The 18,146-nt window shown below is 38.9% G+C and overlaps 1 protein-coding gene across 3 annotated transcripts in view; it reads right to left on the bottom strand.

Moving 5' to 3' along the window:
• cobl (cordon-bleu WH2 repeat protein) overlaps positions 1–18,146 on the bottom strand; it is a 223,868-nt gene that overhangs the window by 19,630 nt on the left and 186,092 nt on the right. For all 3 annotated transcript variants that reach the window (XM_052016260.1, XM_052016262.1, XM_052016261.1), the window contains 3 exons: positions 12,370–12,476; positions 8,402–10,422; positions 8,182–8,301 (listed from right to left, as the gene is read on the bottom strand). In XM_052016260.1, coding sequence (XP_051872220.1) covers positions 8,182–8,301; positions 8,402–10,422; positions 12,370–12,476 — 2,248 coding nt within the window. The remainder of the gene's footprint in view (positions 1–8,181; positions 8,302–8,401; positions 10,423–12,369; positions 12,477–18,146) is intronic.

Below are 18,146 nucleotides of genomic sequence, written 5' to 3'. Positions count from 1 at the left end.
ATCAACATTTTACATACAAATAATGATGGATAAAAGATGTACAGTTCCATGATAGATTATACTCCACACAACAGTTTCCGTCCCTCCCATTTCCTTTTAACATTATGTTCCGCAATTAAGTTTTCCAGATAATTTTGACTGCTATTTATATTTTTGTTCCTTTTGAATTTAACCTTTCCCAATGTTTTTTTAATGCAATGGCAGCTATAATTTTATAATGGCTTCATAACTTTGTAAAGGATGTGCATATTCCTAACTAATTTTTCTATCCATTATCAGTGTAGGTCTCGAAACTATGATGTGGTCTAAGAAATAATATGCTCCACATGATCCTTTGATACATTTTTCAAACACTTTAGGACCATTCAAGTTAAAATGGATTAATTCCTCCACTGAATATAAACATGGATACATGCATTAAGTATATGTACTTATCTATTGCAAAGATATCCAGATATGTAAATCTCGATCAGATCATAGTTATTCAGATTACAGTCTGTTATTTAGACATAGCACATAAAATAGTCCAGCACAGGAATGGGCCCTTCAGACCATGATGTCTGTGCTGACCATAATGGTCAGCAGCCACCTTAGTCACAGAAACATGCAGCACAGAAACGGGCTCTTTGTATTACAGAGTCTACACTGACCATCAAGCATCCATTTACGCTAATCTTATATTAATCCCATCTGCCTGCACAAGGCCCATATCTCTCTATTCCCTGCCTTTTCATGTGTCTGTCTGTATCTACTTAAGCATTGCTATTGTATCTGATTCTACCAATTCCCCTGACAGCATGTTCCAGGTACCCTCTGTGTTTAAAAAAAAACTTGCTCGTAATTCTCCTTTAAACTTTCCTCCCTCACACCTTAAACTTATGGCCCTCTTGTATTTGACATTTCCATTCTGGGAAAAAGCCTCTAACAACAAAAACAATCCAAGTTGTTGTTCCATTGAAAACAATCTTCTAAATACTACTCTCCCTTCCTGGCAACATCCTGGTAAAGCTCTTCTGCACTCTCTCCTAAGCCTCCACGTCCTTTCTATAATGCGGTGACCAGAATTGCACACAAAACTCCAAATGTGGCCTAACCAAAAGGTTTATGCAGCTGCAAAATGATTTACCAACTTTTTCCAAACACTTTAGGACCATTCCGATCAGCCAATGCCCGAACTGATGAAGGCAAGCATGCCGTACACCATCTTTACCACTCTTTTCACTTGTGTTGCTACTTTCAGGGAGCTATGGACTTGCATCCCAAGATCCCTCTGTACATCAACACTCCCAAGGGTCCTGCCATTTACTGTATATTTTCCTCCTGCATTTAATGTCCCAAAATGCGCAGATTCCTTATGTGCATAAATTCTGATAATAATTTAAAATTTTTCTAGATTTTCAGGGGAAAAAAAAATTGAAAGCGGGATTCTTTTAGATGAATGGTAGCTGTGATAGAGAAGCAATTTTAGATTAAGGTTTGTGGTTAATGTTAATAATCAATGTTAATTTTGAAAATTCATCGCTTTTTCTGAGAAAGTGGCCAGTTATGTACTGTTCCATTGAGAATAATCTTCTAAACAATGCAAGCACAAAATGCAAAACATTGTAACCATCACATATAAATTTGTGAAACTGAAACTAGGGTGAATGCACACTCAGTCTTTTTCCTCAAGACTGGGGGATCAGGAACTAGAGGGCATAGGTTTAAGGTGAGAGAGGAGAGGATTTAATAGGAACCTGAGGGGCAACTTTTTCACCGAGAGAGTGATCAGTATATGGAATGAGTTGCCAGAGGAAGTGGTTGAGGCAGATACATTAACAACATTTAAAAGGAAGTTGGACAGGTACATGGATAGGAAAGGTTTAGAGGGATATGAACCAAAAGCAGGAAAATGGGACTAGTTCAGATGGGAGTCTTGGTCAGCATGGACCAGTTGGGCCAAAGGGCCTATTTCAGTGCTGTACGACTCTGTGAAAGACCACCTTAGTAACAGAATCATGCAGCACAGAAACAAGCACTTTGGACTCCCGAGTCCATGCTGACCATCAAGTACCTATTTACACTAATCCTGTATTAATCTAATTTTTCTCTCCTCATGTTCCTATTAATTCCCTTGATTTAATGAACTTATCACGTGTTTTCTTTTGTTTGTGGGAGCATAACTATGTAAAATAATGATGCAAGACCAAAGCTTCATAATTGTTTTTGCAGAGAAATATCTTGAAATTCAGATGTTTCATTTGATTGTTTCATTTAAACTGTTATTTCATTTAAATCAATTAAATTGTTTCATTTAAACATCATAAGAATTTCTACACAAAATATTATAGATGTCTGACCACAATGTTTCTTCACTGCACATAGCTCTAATTTTCTGATCCAGTAAAAATTAGGGAATTAATACGAGGATATCCCGGAGAACTTGAGCATGAAAATTAAGGCTGTGTGGAGAAAATCCCATACCAAGTTTTGGAATCTAACACTGCCAACACAGTTATGTGCAAACACTACACATGGAAAACAGCTACTTGTTGCTTGGTGTAAAATCTATCGAGCAAGTAACAAGTATATTAGAAGAGAGGGTCCAAAAGAAGTCCTCAGAAATCTATTGAACTGGATTCCTGTTTGCATTGTTGTAGCTTTTCCCCTCCTAACTAAGGTGTTCTCTCTGGTTCTCAAGGATCCATAGTAAGGACAATATTTTTCAGTCAGGAATTGCAAATTCCTTGCAAAATTGTGACTACTGTGAGAAAAAATCTGCTTGCCTTTTTGCAAAATGATATTTTCACAACAGCCAGAAAGCCCTGACAATAGCAGTTATGATTAAGCCACAAGGGTACTTCCTTGCGCTGCTTTCCAATCCTTCAGCAACAGATAAAGATTAGCCCAATGCCAATAGTTCCATGGCAAATCCTTCATGATGTCCACCTCATGTCAGCTTATCTTTATTTTCCATGCCTGTGCTTTGCAACATGGAAGTCAGTGAGTGACAAGCTGGTGATCACATGCTGGCACATCTGGCCTCCCATTCCACCACTGGATTCACCTGTTGAATCCAGATTTGGAACACAGATGTTCTGAACTAAGGGGCAGAGGCACTTCAACAATAATCCCCTCAGCTTGTGAAGGCTGGTGTTGAACATCCTGGAGTGAGCAGTGTGGCTGCTTAGAGCTGAGTTGTTGGGTTCAGGGCTGCACCTTGGGTAGTATGGTGAGTGCAGGCCATTGCTGGGGACCAGATGACCATACAATAACAGACAATCCGGATCCTACAGATGCTGATATTTCCCAGAAATGGGTCACATTCATGTGCCAGCCAGAATGCAGACCTGCACCCTTCATCTCCATGCTGAGCAGCCACACTGCTCATCTTGGCTTGCCCAATACCAGCCTTCCAAGGCAACATCTCCATACTTCCAAATGCATTCTCATATTCAAGTCAAGGATGCATGGGCAATTCAGTGCTGTGAGAGGACCAGTGAAGGGAACATTCTCAACACACGACAGGACTTTGTACCAGGTATCTGCCAGATCAGAAGGAAGGAGGGGGTTTGTACCAGGTTCCTTGCACAATAGTGCTGTTAGCATGCACATATACACATACACACACATACATGGTGCTGTTATTTCCCAGCATATTTATGTGTGTGTGTCTGTATATGTATATATGCTAATGGAAGCATATATATATATATATATATATATATATATATATATATATATATGATTCCATTAGCATCTTGTTCCTGGAAACATGTCCTGAATGTTTAGCAAGTAATGAGTACAACCATGAACTATCAAGAGGTCATCAGGGCAACCTGGGAGCTGGTCCTGCAAAGACCAAAAGTGTAACTGCAGGAACAGCATGGGGCAAATAAGAGTGCCAGGCTGGTTGAACAGCTTAATTATGTATTGAATCATAGAATGAAACAGCATTGTCATCCAGCTAACACCAGAAATCCTGCATTTTAACCTCCTTCGACATTCCAATTACTTCCAACTTTGTTTACTGGTTAAGTCACCTCTCAGCTGCTTATTTGTAAATCTGACTCCTAGCTCTTCATGGATGTACGATAGTGTCATCAGGATAGGACAGACTGATTTAATAGTATACTTCTTTGATATTAAGTAAAAAGTACTAGTCTCGCTCAGTCTAAGAAAAATTGTGTTAATTTTAAGTTCTCTAATAAGGCTCCCTTACTTCAGTTTACCAACCTGGTGTTTTTACACATTATCTTAACCTTTTTTTTCCTGTTAAATATTGATAAGTCTCCTGTGCTGTCTCAGCAACTCCTGTTTTTATTTCTCATACAAGTTATTAACTGTTACCATCACAAAAGGAAATTTAACTTGCAAGACCAGAATATCCTTCTGAACACTCCCAATCAGTTTTTATTATAAACGACATTTTATATAACTAAGCTCAGTGATAGCATTCTCATTTCTGACTCTGAAACTCATGGGGACAAATTCCACTCCAAAATGTAAGCACATAATGAAAGCTGTCACATTAGTGCGCTACAAGGAAGGGGTCACTGCTGATGCTCCTGCTTTTCAGATGCGAGGACTTGTCTACTCACTCAGATGAATAGAAAAGAACCTTTGATACTGTTCTAAATGGAGCAGGTAGAATTCATGATTATCAACAATCAACATAATCAAAGACCCCATCCACCCCAGACACTTTCTTTTCTCCCCCCTCCCATCGGGCAGAAGATACAAAAGCCTGAAAGCACATACCACCAGGCTCAAGGACAGCTTCTATTCCACTTTTATAAGATTATTGAATGGTTCCCTAGTATGATAAGATGGACTCTTGACCTCATCTCTACCTCTTTATGGCCCTGCACTGCACTTTCTCTGTAACTGTAACACTATTCTGCATTCTGTTATTGTTTTCCCTTGTACTATCTCAATGCACTGTTGTAATGAAATCATCTGTATAGATTGCATGCAAAACAAAGTTTTTCACTGTACCTGGGTACATGTGACAATAGTAAACTAATTGACTAATTTATTCTGCAGAATTTCCATTCCTCAACCAATATCATTGCTCGTTTTATAATCCTTGTTTGTGCAACCCAACTATGGACAATTTCTTTATGTCACCACTTGCATTTTTTCAAACAACTGATAAAATGTTTCCTCCTTTCCTAACTTGCAATAATATTGTGATTTCTCCTGAAAATCTGCACATAATCCCATTCACAAGGTTTTCCTCCACAAATAAAATTCAGAAATTCCTTTATGTATTTGATTATCCAGGATGTACAAACTTTTAATAACACAGTTTTAGTTATATTCCAGATCATTTGATTTATAGAATCAAAAAATTGAGGTGAAGAATGTTAGGGTTTCAACATGAAAGAAATCAGACAGATTCCTAACTGTCTATATTGCAAGTTGAGGGATAAACAACCACTTGCTCCCCAGGCAATCCCTCAAATGACAGTCATTTTTAAACAGGGTCCTGCTAACCAAATTGCAGAATGCTCAGGAAACCTGTCAGTGGTAGGGAGGCAAAATTGCTTAGATCCAAATTCTTTTCCAGTACTCATTTGGGGCCAAGAGGAATAGTACTGCTTTCCCCAGGCACACCAAGCTAATCTACAGTACTTCCATCCTAATGGAATTAGCCAACCACCCTGTCCAGTTCAATCTCTTCTGCCCAGTATCAGCTCATCCATTTCCCTCCAGTTTTATGATCTCCCTTTGATATCTAATATACCCTCTATTCTCACCAACACTGATTTATATGAACTCTCCTCTCCATTCTCATCTGAAGTCTAGTGATGCAGGCCTTTAAGGATGGTTGCCTGGCAGCGACACCAAGGAAAGGTCCTAAAGTCAGGCAACATTTTCATATTACCTGACTTTACAGGTTTGCAAACTGCTTCATATTCCTTCACCTTTCAATAAGGTAAGTATTAGGACCAATATTTCAATTCAATGGCCTTTCATCAGGCCTACATTTCACAGGGTGGTAATGGCCAATTCTAGAGGTCACCTGTCTAAGGTGTGTGGAGAAAAGTTCAGGGGAGATGTCAGAGATAGGTTTTTTTTACACATTGAGTGGTGGGTGCCTGGAATGCACTGCTGGGGGTGGTGGTAGGGGCTGTTATGATAGGGTAATTTAAAAGACTCTTAAATAGGCACATGGGTGAAAGAAAAATAGAGGGTTATGCGAGGGGAAGTAGAGAGGAATAGATTGAATATGGATGTTTATATAGGTCAGCACAACATTGTGGGCCAAAGGGCCCATACTGTGCTGTACTGTTCTATGTTCTACGTTTAAATGAAAGATATTAGAGTTGAATAGGTTTTGAGGCATTAGAACATCAGGTAAAAGAAAGATGTGGACCAAGCAAAAGTGGAAGTATGTAAAGTTAGTTACGTGAAGAAGGTTGGCATGGCCTGGGAAGGCAGCAATTTTATTTATAACATGATTACCATCTCTTGACCTACAGCTTATACTTGAATTAAAATATGAAAAATGTTATGGGCATGATAAAATTACTTTCAGTATTCAGCAACATCTGGTGCCAATGACAGCATAGATAAATAACTGAAAATCAACAGAACTTGTAAAAGGTACACCTACTCCATCATATACCCACAAACCTTTTACTCCAAGAACCATTCACAGTCTACTGTAGATCAATCAAAACAGTATTGCTTTGTTATCTTTCTGTCTGACTGTCATAGATTCTCTCAAGCAGGTCAAACTTCTTAAGATCTTTGCAATGTGATCCTGCCTGAACAAATTTCATGGGTAACAATTCATTGCTAACAACAGGCCTCAACACAAGAAATGAAACTCAGATTCCTTCAAAGAATGTCAATATGGAACAATTTCTTAATTAGAATTAAGTATATTCACAAGCCATTATTCTTTGCCTCACTTTCCACTGATCAAGCTGTTGAAAAGATCTGGTATGTTAAAATTATTTATCTAATACGTTAAAATTATTTTGGTGGAAAAAGCCCATATGTTATTTGGCAAGGAAATCAAAAAAGACATTAATAAGAACACTCATTATAGTCTCATAAAATTAAGGCTAGACCACAGTTTAAATGCAGTCCAACTGCACTAACAGTCACTTGAGTGTTTACAATCTAGATTACACATTTAACAAGAAATAACAAGACAACACATAACTAACCTACAAATTAATAGATTCAGCTTCAAAATGCTATTTAACAAGAAATAACAAGACAACACATAACTAACCTACAAATTAATAGATTCAGCTTCAAAATGCTATTTTTTATGCAGGAGGTTCATTTTTAATATATGGAATGAAAAGGTGCAAATACTTAGATCTTCATTTTCCTCTATAGTTGCTTAAAGTATTACTTCTCTATTGGGCTGGATCTTCCTGTAATTGGCTCACCATGGAGAATAGTCACATGTAGCACTCAGCAGTCCACTAACACTTCCCTGGCTAGATATGGAGAGCCATTTGCTGTCCTCAAAGTTGGCTAACGGGGTCTCAACAGCAAGTTGTGGAACATCCTGACAGGCTTTGACAGAAGGCAAGGGTGGGGCCAGAAATTTGGCATCTGTTGAAGCTGTGAAACAGTTTTAACAATTTTTAAATGTCTAACATTTGGAGATATTTAAAACTGTTAAAATTGATGCAAGTGATTAATTAACACAAAAATAAGATTTAAAAATAAATATAATTCATTGAAACACTTACACATCATTAAAAACACTGAAGTAAAATAATTCAAAATGAAAATACCTTCCTCATTCTGTAGGCCAAGACACTATTCAAATGAATATGTTCTCAATTATTTTCCAGGTTTGCCCTGCTGTAAGATCAGGAAGGCATTCTTCAGCATCTTGCTGGGAAATCCAAATATCATCAGGCTCCACCACTGAATCTCAAGTGGCAAAGTGACAAGTGCAGCACTAATTATCATTCAACAAGTCCTGGGCTTCTCTGCACAAGTCTGGGACTTATTTCCACAGGAATGGCTGAACTCCAGTGACACCCTTCAGAACTGTTGACCACAATGAGCAAGATTTGGCTCCTTATTTTTTTCTCAGTACTTTAACCAAAATGCTAAATATTGCATTATTCTGAGTTGGAAATAATGTAATGGCAATTAAACATTCATGACTTTTTTCCCCAAACCGAAAAGAAATATATAATTCACTACCACTGTTTTTACCTTTTTCAGTTTTGAAATACCACTGTGTGCTCTTATTGATGCCAAGAGTGCAGAGTGTTCGTTCTCTACTGCAATAAATGAAGATTTCTTCTGGTTGCTATGCATTACTTTATCGGAAGTCTGGTAAAAAGATACAGCAAGAGAACATCAATCAGTAATGACACATTGAAACAACTGGATTTATCATTAGAAAATAATTAAACAATCAAATGTTTCATACCTTTCTAAGTCTTTCCTTGTTTTGTCCTGACTGGATAGCTTTCATCAGGGAGCTATGTATGCACTCATCTTTCTGTACTGGCTTCTGAATGATGGGTTTGAACTTCTTGACAGGGCCAAACATGTTGGTATTGGGTTTGATATTAAAACTATTTATGTAAAAGGATGGTGAATGTTCTGATCTGCCAATATCCTCTGTTACTGTTGTAGTAGTAGAGGATGTTTGCAGATCTGAGGCAGGAAGATTATCCGAGATGCAGTCACTCTGTCTTGTTTTGGTAGAATGAGTTTTAAGAGAGTTTGAAAATGAAGTTGAAGCTGAAGTGAACGCAAGAGTTTTGGTCATGTTAATTGTTTGATCACTTGGAGCACTGGAAATCACACCTTTCACAACAGATGATTGGAATGTATTTTGTGGACTCTTTGCAGTGGTACATTGCTCGTTAGTAGAGACGGATTCCTTTATGATTAGCTGGGACCGTTGTGATTGGTAGGTAATTTTGTTAAAAGCTTTCACTTGTTCTGATGTATCTTTAATTAACCAGTTCTGATTTGGAACAGCTTCAGTATCAAGACTTTTCTGTAGCAAAATATTTGTTCTGTTAAGCACTTTTGTAGCATTATCTGTGTTACAGCTGGAATGAAGTGCAAACTCGGTTTTCAGTTGGCTTCCAAGGCAATTTCTCTTTGAGGACTTGGGAGAAGACTTCTCCTCAGCAGATCTGAATTTATGTTTGTCATCAGAATTGCTTTCAAATCCAGTACCAGACTGAGCATTAGATTCAGTCCCAGTTTCAGTTTTTGTTGATTGTAGTCCTGTGTAACAGGAAATTGCTGAGGCAACATATTGGCTTGAGGTTCGTCTGCAGGGCCTGATAAAATTATTTTTTATTTTGGGCTGGCTATTTACTGGCATGCTTGTGATTTTACCATTTAATGGCATAACTGATTCCTCAGTGGATTGTGAATAGGTTTTAATCCTCTTGGTACTTGCAGATACTGCACAGGTTGCAGCTGCATCAGATGTCGGGAATATATTTGTTAACTGTTTTTCTGGCTCTTGTAGCTGCAACTCACCAGCTGTGCATTCTGGTTTATTTATTTTCATAATTTTAGCTGTGTTGGCACACTGCAGGTTATCCTTAACTGTACTTTTCACATTCCAAAATGCCTTTGCCCTCCCTACAAGAGATTCTTTGTCATTGGCTAAACTGTTTGTTGGAGTCTCTTTACTTTTTATTTCATTGATCCCTGCATGTATTAAATTGCCCTGATCATCGATCTTGATAGCAGATGTGTTTAGCGACAAGTATTCTCTTTGCTGAGGTTTTACAGTTGGCTTTGGTGGAATAACTGTGAATGTTCTCATACCTACTTTTGGAACACATTCATTAGTAATTTTGTTGGCAGTGATTAGCCATCTGTCTGATGTAAGTATGTGTTCTGGACCATGAGTTGCTGCTGAATACTGCTCAACTTGCCTCCCATGTTTTAATTGGCGGTTTCTGTCTTCCAGTACTACTGTGTCAACTTCTGCAGGTGCAGTGCTGTGCATTTTCTTCCTGCTATTCTCTCTAACGTGTATATCATACGCCAGTTCGGTTGCAGTGAAAGCCATTTTAAATTCGTTTTCCCCTGGCTTCATCTCATCTTGAACACCTTTAATCCCTCTGTGCAAATTTTCTATCCCTTTTTTAACGGGCTCGCTTGGCATATCTACACAGTTGACAACACTTGAGGGATCGGATATGTTAGATGAAATATCAGAAGGTGGCAGCTCACAAGTATTGGTTATGAAAATTGCAGTTGTTATTTTTGAGTTTGTTTCCCCACTCCTGTCTGCATTAGATAATCCTTCTACTTTTGAAGGTGTGGGTAACTTTTCCAGTAATATCTCTTCAACTTCCTCTTGGCAAGTCCATGGTACTTCATCAATGATTGTCACTGGAACAGTTTCCTGTTCATCAACTGTTCTGTCAGATAACGTGGAAGACTTTTTGAAGGCCAATTCTTCTTGCATAGCTGCCAAAGAAATATTCAAAAATTGCTACGGTTAAAACAAAAGCCTCCTGATTGCAAACAGAAAGTTCCAGCCAAAGGTTAAGAGGCTTGTTTTGAGAATGCTCACCCCTCCACCTAGCCATCTCAAATTTCCCTGATCTATAGCATTACACTGTGAGGGTGAGGGTGAGGAGAGAGCAGGAGGGGGTGGTGGAGAGGGAAGGGGGCGGGGAGGGGGAAGGGAGAGAAAAAATGCACATTTACGAATACCCAATAGGTGCTATAAATTTCACACTAAACCAGCAATTTACCGTTGTCAGAACTTTCCAGCTTTTCAGCAAAACTAATAGAGCTACAAGTTGTTTAGTGCTTCAAAAGGCACAATGGATTGGTGACGTGCAGCAGACCTGTGCTTGTTTCATGCAAGATCCCTCCACTGCAATATTCCATTATACAGAGTAGCAGAGACACATGGGCAATAGAATCAGACTTTTACATGGAAATAAGCACAAAAGTTGTTTCCTTCACTATCACTGCCATTGTGAGGCCAAGTGTGGAGATTCAGGTAGCTTTCCAGTTGCAGTTACAAGCTGTGACGAGAGAGACCCAAGAGTGGGAGAATGCTCAATCGGATTTTGAGTTAGGGGTGTAGGATTTTCAAGGTCAGGTCACAATGTCAGTGGGTTGGGTGGGGAAGTCATGATCATTTTGGGGCAAAAACAGTTGGGCAGCATGACTGGGGAAGTGACTTGTTTGGGGGAGACCATCATGGTGACAAATGGACCTCGAGTCCAATGGTGGCAGGAGAGGAAACAAAATCAGCTGCATGGCAGGGTTGGGAGTGAGAAGTAAAAATCTGCATTCTACTGAACAGTTACAGGGCAGGTAGGCTGTCCCTTTAAGTGGTGTGGAATAGTATGAATTGAAATCATGGAGGAAGCAGTCTGTGGAGAAGATCTTGGAGATGGAGGTCAAATTGGAGTGAGAATTAAGAGGTGTGAGAGCTGAAGACCACTGAAGAAGGGGGTTTGGGAATGGTAGGTGTGTCAGATAATGGATTGTTGGGAAAGGTAGCAGGTTGGAGAAACAGTGGGAGAAAGACAGACATAAGATTATTCCAGGGAATAGGAGGAGGGGATCTGAGAAAAGATGAAGCAGATAGTCAGTGGTGATTTGGAAGGGTGGCATACAGACATGATATGAGGATGGTGTGAGCACATTGTACTCAGGGGGTTGTTTTGCGGGGGGGGGGAGGGGCGACAATCAGAAACACTGATATCTACCTGGAGAAAGACCAATGCAAGCATCAACTCTGTGGGCATGTCCCACTTCTGCATTTTCCTGGACCTCTTCTGTGTGCTGGTGATACCAAAGGAGTGTTTTACGCCATTTGGCATCACTGAACATTCTTAGTCACCTCAGCGGGCTGGTATGTCATATGCAAGGAAACTCCTGCAATAATTTCAGTCCACAGTCTTTTGGCTTGACCCAGAAATGACCCTCAAACCACAAATATTTATGAACCTCTTTCTAGGATTCTGGAATTCTATTCCTATTCCTTGTGTTTCTTCCTGCACTTTTCAATTGAGACATTGATATCAAGTGGTGGATATTAAATTTCCTTAACTAAAGGGGACTGGCTCGTACTCCTCTCACAACCTTTATCAGTGACACTTGTACAAATGATTACACTTGTACAATGGAAATAAATACCACGAGTGCTCTGAACCCTTAGAATGTTAATGCTGTGCTCCATAGTGTTGATGCATGCAAAAATATATCTAGAAAGTGCAATTATTGTTCAAAGTGCAGTTTTTATTTACAGAATCAATTATGCTTGGATTGTAGTTGCATTGTTAAAAAAATAAACCAAATATGTTCAGTAAATATGAAATCATGTAATACTGGTAAATTTTTCACCAGTATTTATTTTCCAAGCATGGAAACACCCAATGAAGGCATTCTGACCTGCCAGTTCTGCATCCAGTTCGGCCAATGAAAGATTCACCTGGGCTGCAATGGAGATTTTATCTTCCTCTTTCCAGTTAGATTCAGTGTGTGTGGTAGTTTCAAATCTAAGTTACATAGGCAAGGGTTCAAAGATTAAATGCAACATTATCTATACAATTGCCTCATGATTATATGACATAATAATTATTCAAATACAATAACCTTCTTTTGTTTAGGATTTGAGTATTTGGAAATCTTCATTACTTCTAAGGTTTAGTCCAGCCCAGTTCTTTTATTGAGATTTAAAATGTGCCTTCATTTACTGAAATCCAGTCTAGCACTGTTTTATCTGATAACAATAATGAACAGCGATATCTTCTGTACGCTTTACACACCTGGCTCATTTACAACAATATTTAAATAGTCACTATAGCAGTAATACCTTTAAAAATACCGTTTTAATAGATATTTTATGCAAGTAGTAATACATGCGCTGGAGACAAGAAGTAACATTTAATGAAGGTTAATAATAAAATTTTAATTCTGTAAACATTAAGTTTCAAATTCTTATTAGTGGTATTAACTGCTCCTCATGCTTCAAGTGAGCACCTTACTTGGGATCTCATTAACAACAGGGGAATTATTTACTCCAAGGCAAATAGATGTTATTAATAAAACAAATTAGCTAAAATCTGACTTTGCTGATATTTGTAAAGTGCAGGTGACCCCCCCCCCCCCCCCCGTGTTACAGCAGTTTGGGTAATGGAAATTCACTTTTACAGAATTCACAAATCACTACCCAAAAATTTGAGGTATTGAATAAAATTCACTCTCACAGAAGTTGCGTGAAAAAAGTAAACAAATCAGCAAATTTTTTTCAACTGCCATTTCTTAATGCAAGTGTGGATGATGCTGCTTCGTGTTTTGGAAAATCACGATACAGCCCATTTTCTAGGAAGGCACTTTCCCTACCCACCACCTCCCCCCCCCCCCCGCCCCCCAACCACCCCCTCCCCAAACCCCCAGTAACATGGGGTCACCTGTACAGATTACAAAACCTATGATATGAAACATTTCACAGCTTCTCCATGGACATGATGTACATCAAAAAGCAGTGGTCTGGATTATGTCCCCTCTTCAGCCACTAGTCCTGGAGAAAACCACAAACTAAAACCATCATGTGGTCCAGCAAGTTCCTGACTTCCTTACAGATTGCAGCATGGTGGTCAGATGCCAGCATATTTGATTTCCTACTCTACTGTTAGACTCAATACTGAGTCAGATAAATGAGGTTAATTACACTGAGGTGAGAAGCTGAATAAACTTGATGCCTGGTCCCTCAGTTTAATGCCAGCCAAGGCTAGGGCTTCTAGAATGGCTCTAGTCTTCTGAATATGCTCACTGAACTAGATGGAAAAGTTGTGTTTTGTTTTCTTTAAAATTAACACTAATATTTGAAGTTACTTTATATCAGTTAAATGTGTTTTAAAACAAATTATTTTTTTAACATCCATTTCAACTGTTTCTTAATATCTCTCATTATTATATGTATTCCAAACTCCTCATTATTATACGTATTCCAAACTCTGTCCACTGGTGTCAATTAATTATGCCAGGAGAGGGTCTATACTGAATCATGCTGCACTGGGTCCTGCTGATGCGAAGGGAACTAGGTTTCCCCCTGAAGGCACGACCTGGGATCATAATGGAAGAAAACAGCATGATCCATGAGCAGGCAGCCAAAGGTCTTGGGGAGCAGAATATCTACCTCATTATAACAAAATATGCAAGGGCAAAATCAAATTTTTTTAGCTTACCATTACAAAGAGAATTTGACAGGATACTTTTAGTCAGATTGATAAGTGTTTTGAAACTGGACTTGTTGCACTAGTTTAGGAAAATTCCCTTATCTTCTATGGCCAGACATGCTTGGGTAAAAGTACAATAACAATAAAACAGCTTTTGGACACAGTTGCATTTAACTATTACATAACCAAAACCCAGAAAACAGTAGAATTTGCAGTCCTTTATATACTGCCTGGTGTGACCTGCAGAGCTCCAAATCAAATGCTAGAATGTGGATTAGGCTGGGTAGCTCTTTATCAACTGGTATGGACATGGGCCAAATGGCCTCCTCCTGCATCATAAATTATCTATATACACTTTCTTACCTTGTTATTCAATAGTTACTTAAAATGCTGCATATAAAAATTACACTAAAACGGATGAAACACAGTATAATTGGTAAAATATTTATGAGTTTAGGAATGAACAACAATGGTGTATTTTAATGGGTTTCCTGACAGTTACCAAGGCAGCTACATATACCAACTTACTGTTTATCAAACATGAATTGAAAAATAGGTTACATTTTTGTTGTTTTTTTCTCTGAAAAGACTAAATTTAGTGAATGGAATATGAAAAATATTCCCCTTACTATGCAAAAAAAAGAAAGAACTTTTAACCCTCAGGAAGGGAAAGAGAGAGGATTAAGTTATGAGAAATAGTCCTCAACCTACTGCAGTTGATTATGCTTCCCATTTGGGAGCAGGGAACTAATGTTCCTTGGAGGTCAATTAGTAATGTTAATATGTTATTGGGGTTGCAAGCCTCAGATTTTATCAACCATTTCGTTGCAAGAAGTACTTTTCAGGAATGAGAAACCTACCAGCTAAAACAAGGCAGGAACCTGCAGATCCAACAATCAACTACTTTTACAGAATCGCTTGTGGTCAGCAGGTGAACAAGCGCTTGCCCCAGGCCCTCATGCTAACAGCTATTATCTGCTTTCCCCCACCCTCCCCCCATCATGATGACAAACTTACAAAGTCAGGAGGTAAGTCACTTGCCACAGGATGCCCAGGACTGTTCTTGTCACCACAGTATTCATCAGGCTGGTTCAATTGAATTTCTGGTCAACAGTGAACCCCATAATGTTACTGGTGGGGTTTACTCAGCAATGGTGCCATTAATTGTCATGGGTAGCTGATTAAAATTTCTCTTGTTGGAAATGATCATAAACATTTCTGTGGCTCAAATGTTACTTGTTACATCAGCCTATGCTTGAGTGTTGTCTCAGTCTTGCTGCTTACCAGCACAGACTACCTCATTTTCTTATGTCTTGCAAATGGAATTGAACATTATACAATGACCATTGAACATCCTCCCTTCTGACCTTTATAACTGAAAGGAGATCTTTGATGAAGCTGTTGAAGATGGTTAGGCCAACAACACTACCACGGGGAACTCCTGTTATGATGTCCTCGGACTGGGATGATTTATTTCCATCAACAACCACCTTTCTCAATAACTCACAAGTGAGATGTGATTCTAGTCACTGCAGTACTTTCCCCGAGGCCCACTGTCTTCAGTTTTACCAGGACAACTTGATGTCACTCTCTGTCAAATGCTGGCTTGACTTCCAATGCAGTCAATCTCCCTTCACCTCTGGAATTCAGCTCCTTTGCCCATGTTTGGACCAAGGTTGTGATAAGTTCTTAAGTGAATGATCCTGGTGAACACAAGCTGGGCATCAGCGAGCAGATTATTGAAAAGCACGTACTGCTTGGTAGGATTGTCAATGATGGCTTCTATCTCTTTACTGATCGTTGGTAATTAGCCAGACTGGATTTATCCTGCTCTTTTTGAACAGGGAATGCCTGGAGAATTTTTCACATTGTTGGGCAGATGCCAATATTGTAATTGTATTGAAACTGCTTGATTAGGGGTATGGTTAGTTCTGGAAGGCAGATCTTTAGTACAGCTGGAATGGTGTCTGTTCCCAATTCCTTTGCTGTATCAAGTGCTCTCAGCCTTTTCCTGATATCACACGGAGCGAAACAAAATGGCTGAAGACTGACTTCTGTGGTGTTTTAAGAAGCCAAGAGGGATCGTCTATTAAGAACTTCATAAGAATGTCTCAGCTGAGTCTGTTGCACTCACATGCTGGCCCCCATCATCTTTGCAGGAACCACTTGTCCATTCATGACTACATGTGGAAGGACTTCAGAGCATTAATCTGATTGATTATGAGATTACTAAACTATGTATTGCATGCTGTTTAGCATGAATGTAGTCCCATGTTGCTGCTTCACCAGGTTGGCATCTCATTCTTCGATGTGCCTGGTGCTGCTCCTTTCGCACTCCTCATTAAAATGGGTTGATCTGCTGGCTTTATAATATTAGTGGAGTGGGATATATGCCAGGCTATGAGGTCACAGCTTGTGGTGGTGTCCACTTATGCTGCAACAGATGATCCACAGTGCCTGATTGATATCTAGTTTGAGCAGCCAAATGTGCTCCAAGTCGATCCCATAAATTGAATTGGATGGGTTCATCAGTTAATATGCTCATAAATGTGCCTCATAGCATGCTATCCAACATAGTTGCAAGGCTATATCAGACATTTTTTTTAAAGAACGATTTACATTCACCAATCAGGTTTCCCCAATATCTGACTGCAGAGTTCCTAACTTATAGCTTGCCACAATCTCCAATGGTACAGAATTGAAATTGTTTTGCCACTTTATATCATAATGTTAAATGGGACGATGATTCTCCTTGGATCCCAGGTAAATTTGCAATAAGTATCTAGACCTGTTTCTATTAACAGGATTGCCTTCTTACATCTACATATGGCCTCATACTGAGAATGTTCACCCTCATTCCTTATGTTATACACCTTAAAAAAAATCATATGTTCGGTGTAAGAAATGGAAGGGCTCCCACTCTTTATTCCAACTTTCATGATTTCCAATTTGACTAGTTAGGGACTGAAATATAATTTTAATGTCTTCCATTTCCACAGTACAAAATTATATATTCTTCTCAAAAGCCTTCTTGAAGTCCATATACACCACATTGACTGTATTACCCTCAACTCTATCCATCACCTCATCAATAAGTTCTATCAAATTCGTTCAACATGATTTGCCATCAACTAATCCACACTGGCTTGCCTTAATTAATCCATTCTCCCACAGGTGATTTACCCAGGCCCAGATGATATTTATAAAACCTTTCCCACTACTGAAGTTAAACTGACTGGTCAGTAGTTGCTGGGCTTTTTCTTACTCCTTTTTTGAACAAGGAAGTAACATTTGCCACTTTCCCATCTTATCGCAGTATCCCAGTTTCCAAAGAAAATTGAAAAATTATAGTCAATGCTCCCACATATTCCTCCTGTATTTCCCTCAGAATCCTCAGATGCATTCAGTCTCGAGTCATATACATTAAGTTCAGCCAACCTTACTAACACCTCCATGCTATCAATTTTTAACATTTCTAGTGCCTCAACAATATCCTCTTTCACTATTTCTTTGGATACATCTTCTTCCCTGGTAAAGGCAATGCAAAGTACATCAACAGTTCCCTCAGCATCAAATTTTGCAAGTTCCCATTTTTGTCCTCAATAGGTTCCATTCCTCATGTATTACCCTTTTATGTGCCTGCAGAAAACTTTTGGATTCATGTTTATGTTGATAGCTAATCTTTCCTCGTACACCACCTTTGCCTCTCTTTACCACTTTGATGCTGTTGTAATCAGCAGGTTCTCACTGGTATTTACAACTCAGCAGTTGTAATTGGCATGAAGTTCCCGCACTGCATCTCAGTCTTTATCCAGGGTCTGTTTGTTCTTTCTTTCTCCTCATGCAAATATGCCTCAATAGTATCTGAACCATCTCTTCTTAAAAGGAAGCTCATTGTTTTACAATTGTTTTGCCATCTCATTCTTGTCATTAAAAGTATGTAACGTGTGTACTCAATGAAGTCTTCAACAATTCACGTGCTGAGTC

The sequence above is a fragment of the Pristis pectinata genome, chromosome 5, assembly GCF_009764475.1.
Source record: "Pristis pectinata isolate sPriPec2 chromosome 5, sPriPec2.1.pri, whole genome shotgun sequence".
Lineage (NCBI taxonomy): Eukaryota > Metazoa > Chordata > Chondrichthyes > Rhinopristiformes > Pristidae > Pristis > Pristis pectinata.
The sequence above is the reverse complement of the archived record's forward strand: the minus strand, read 5'-3'. Positions and strand labels throughout refer to the sequence as shown.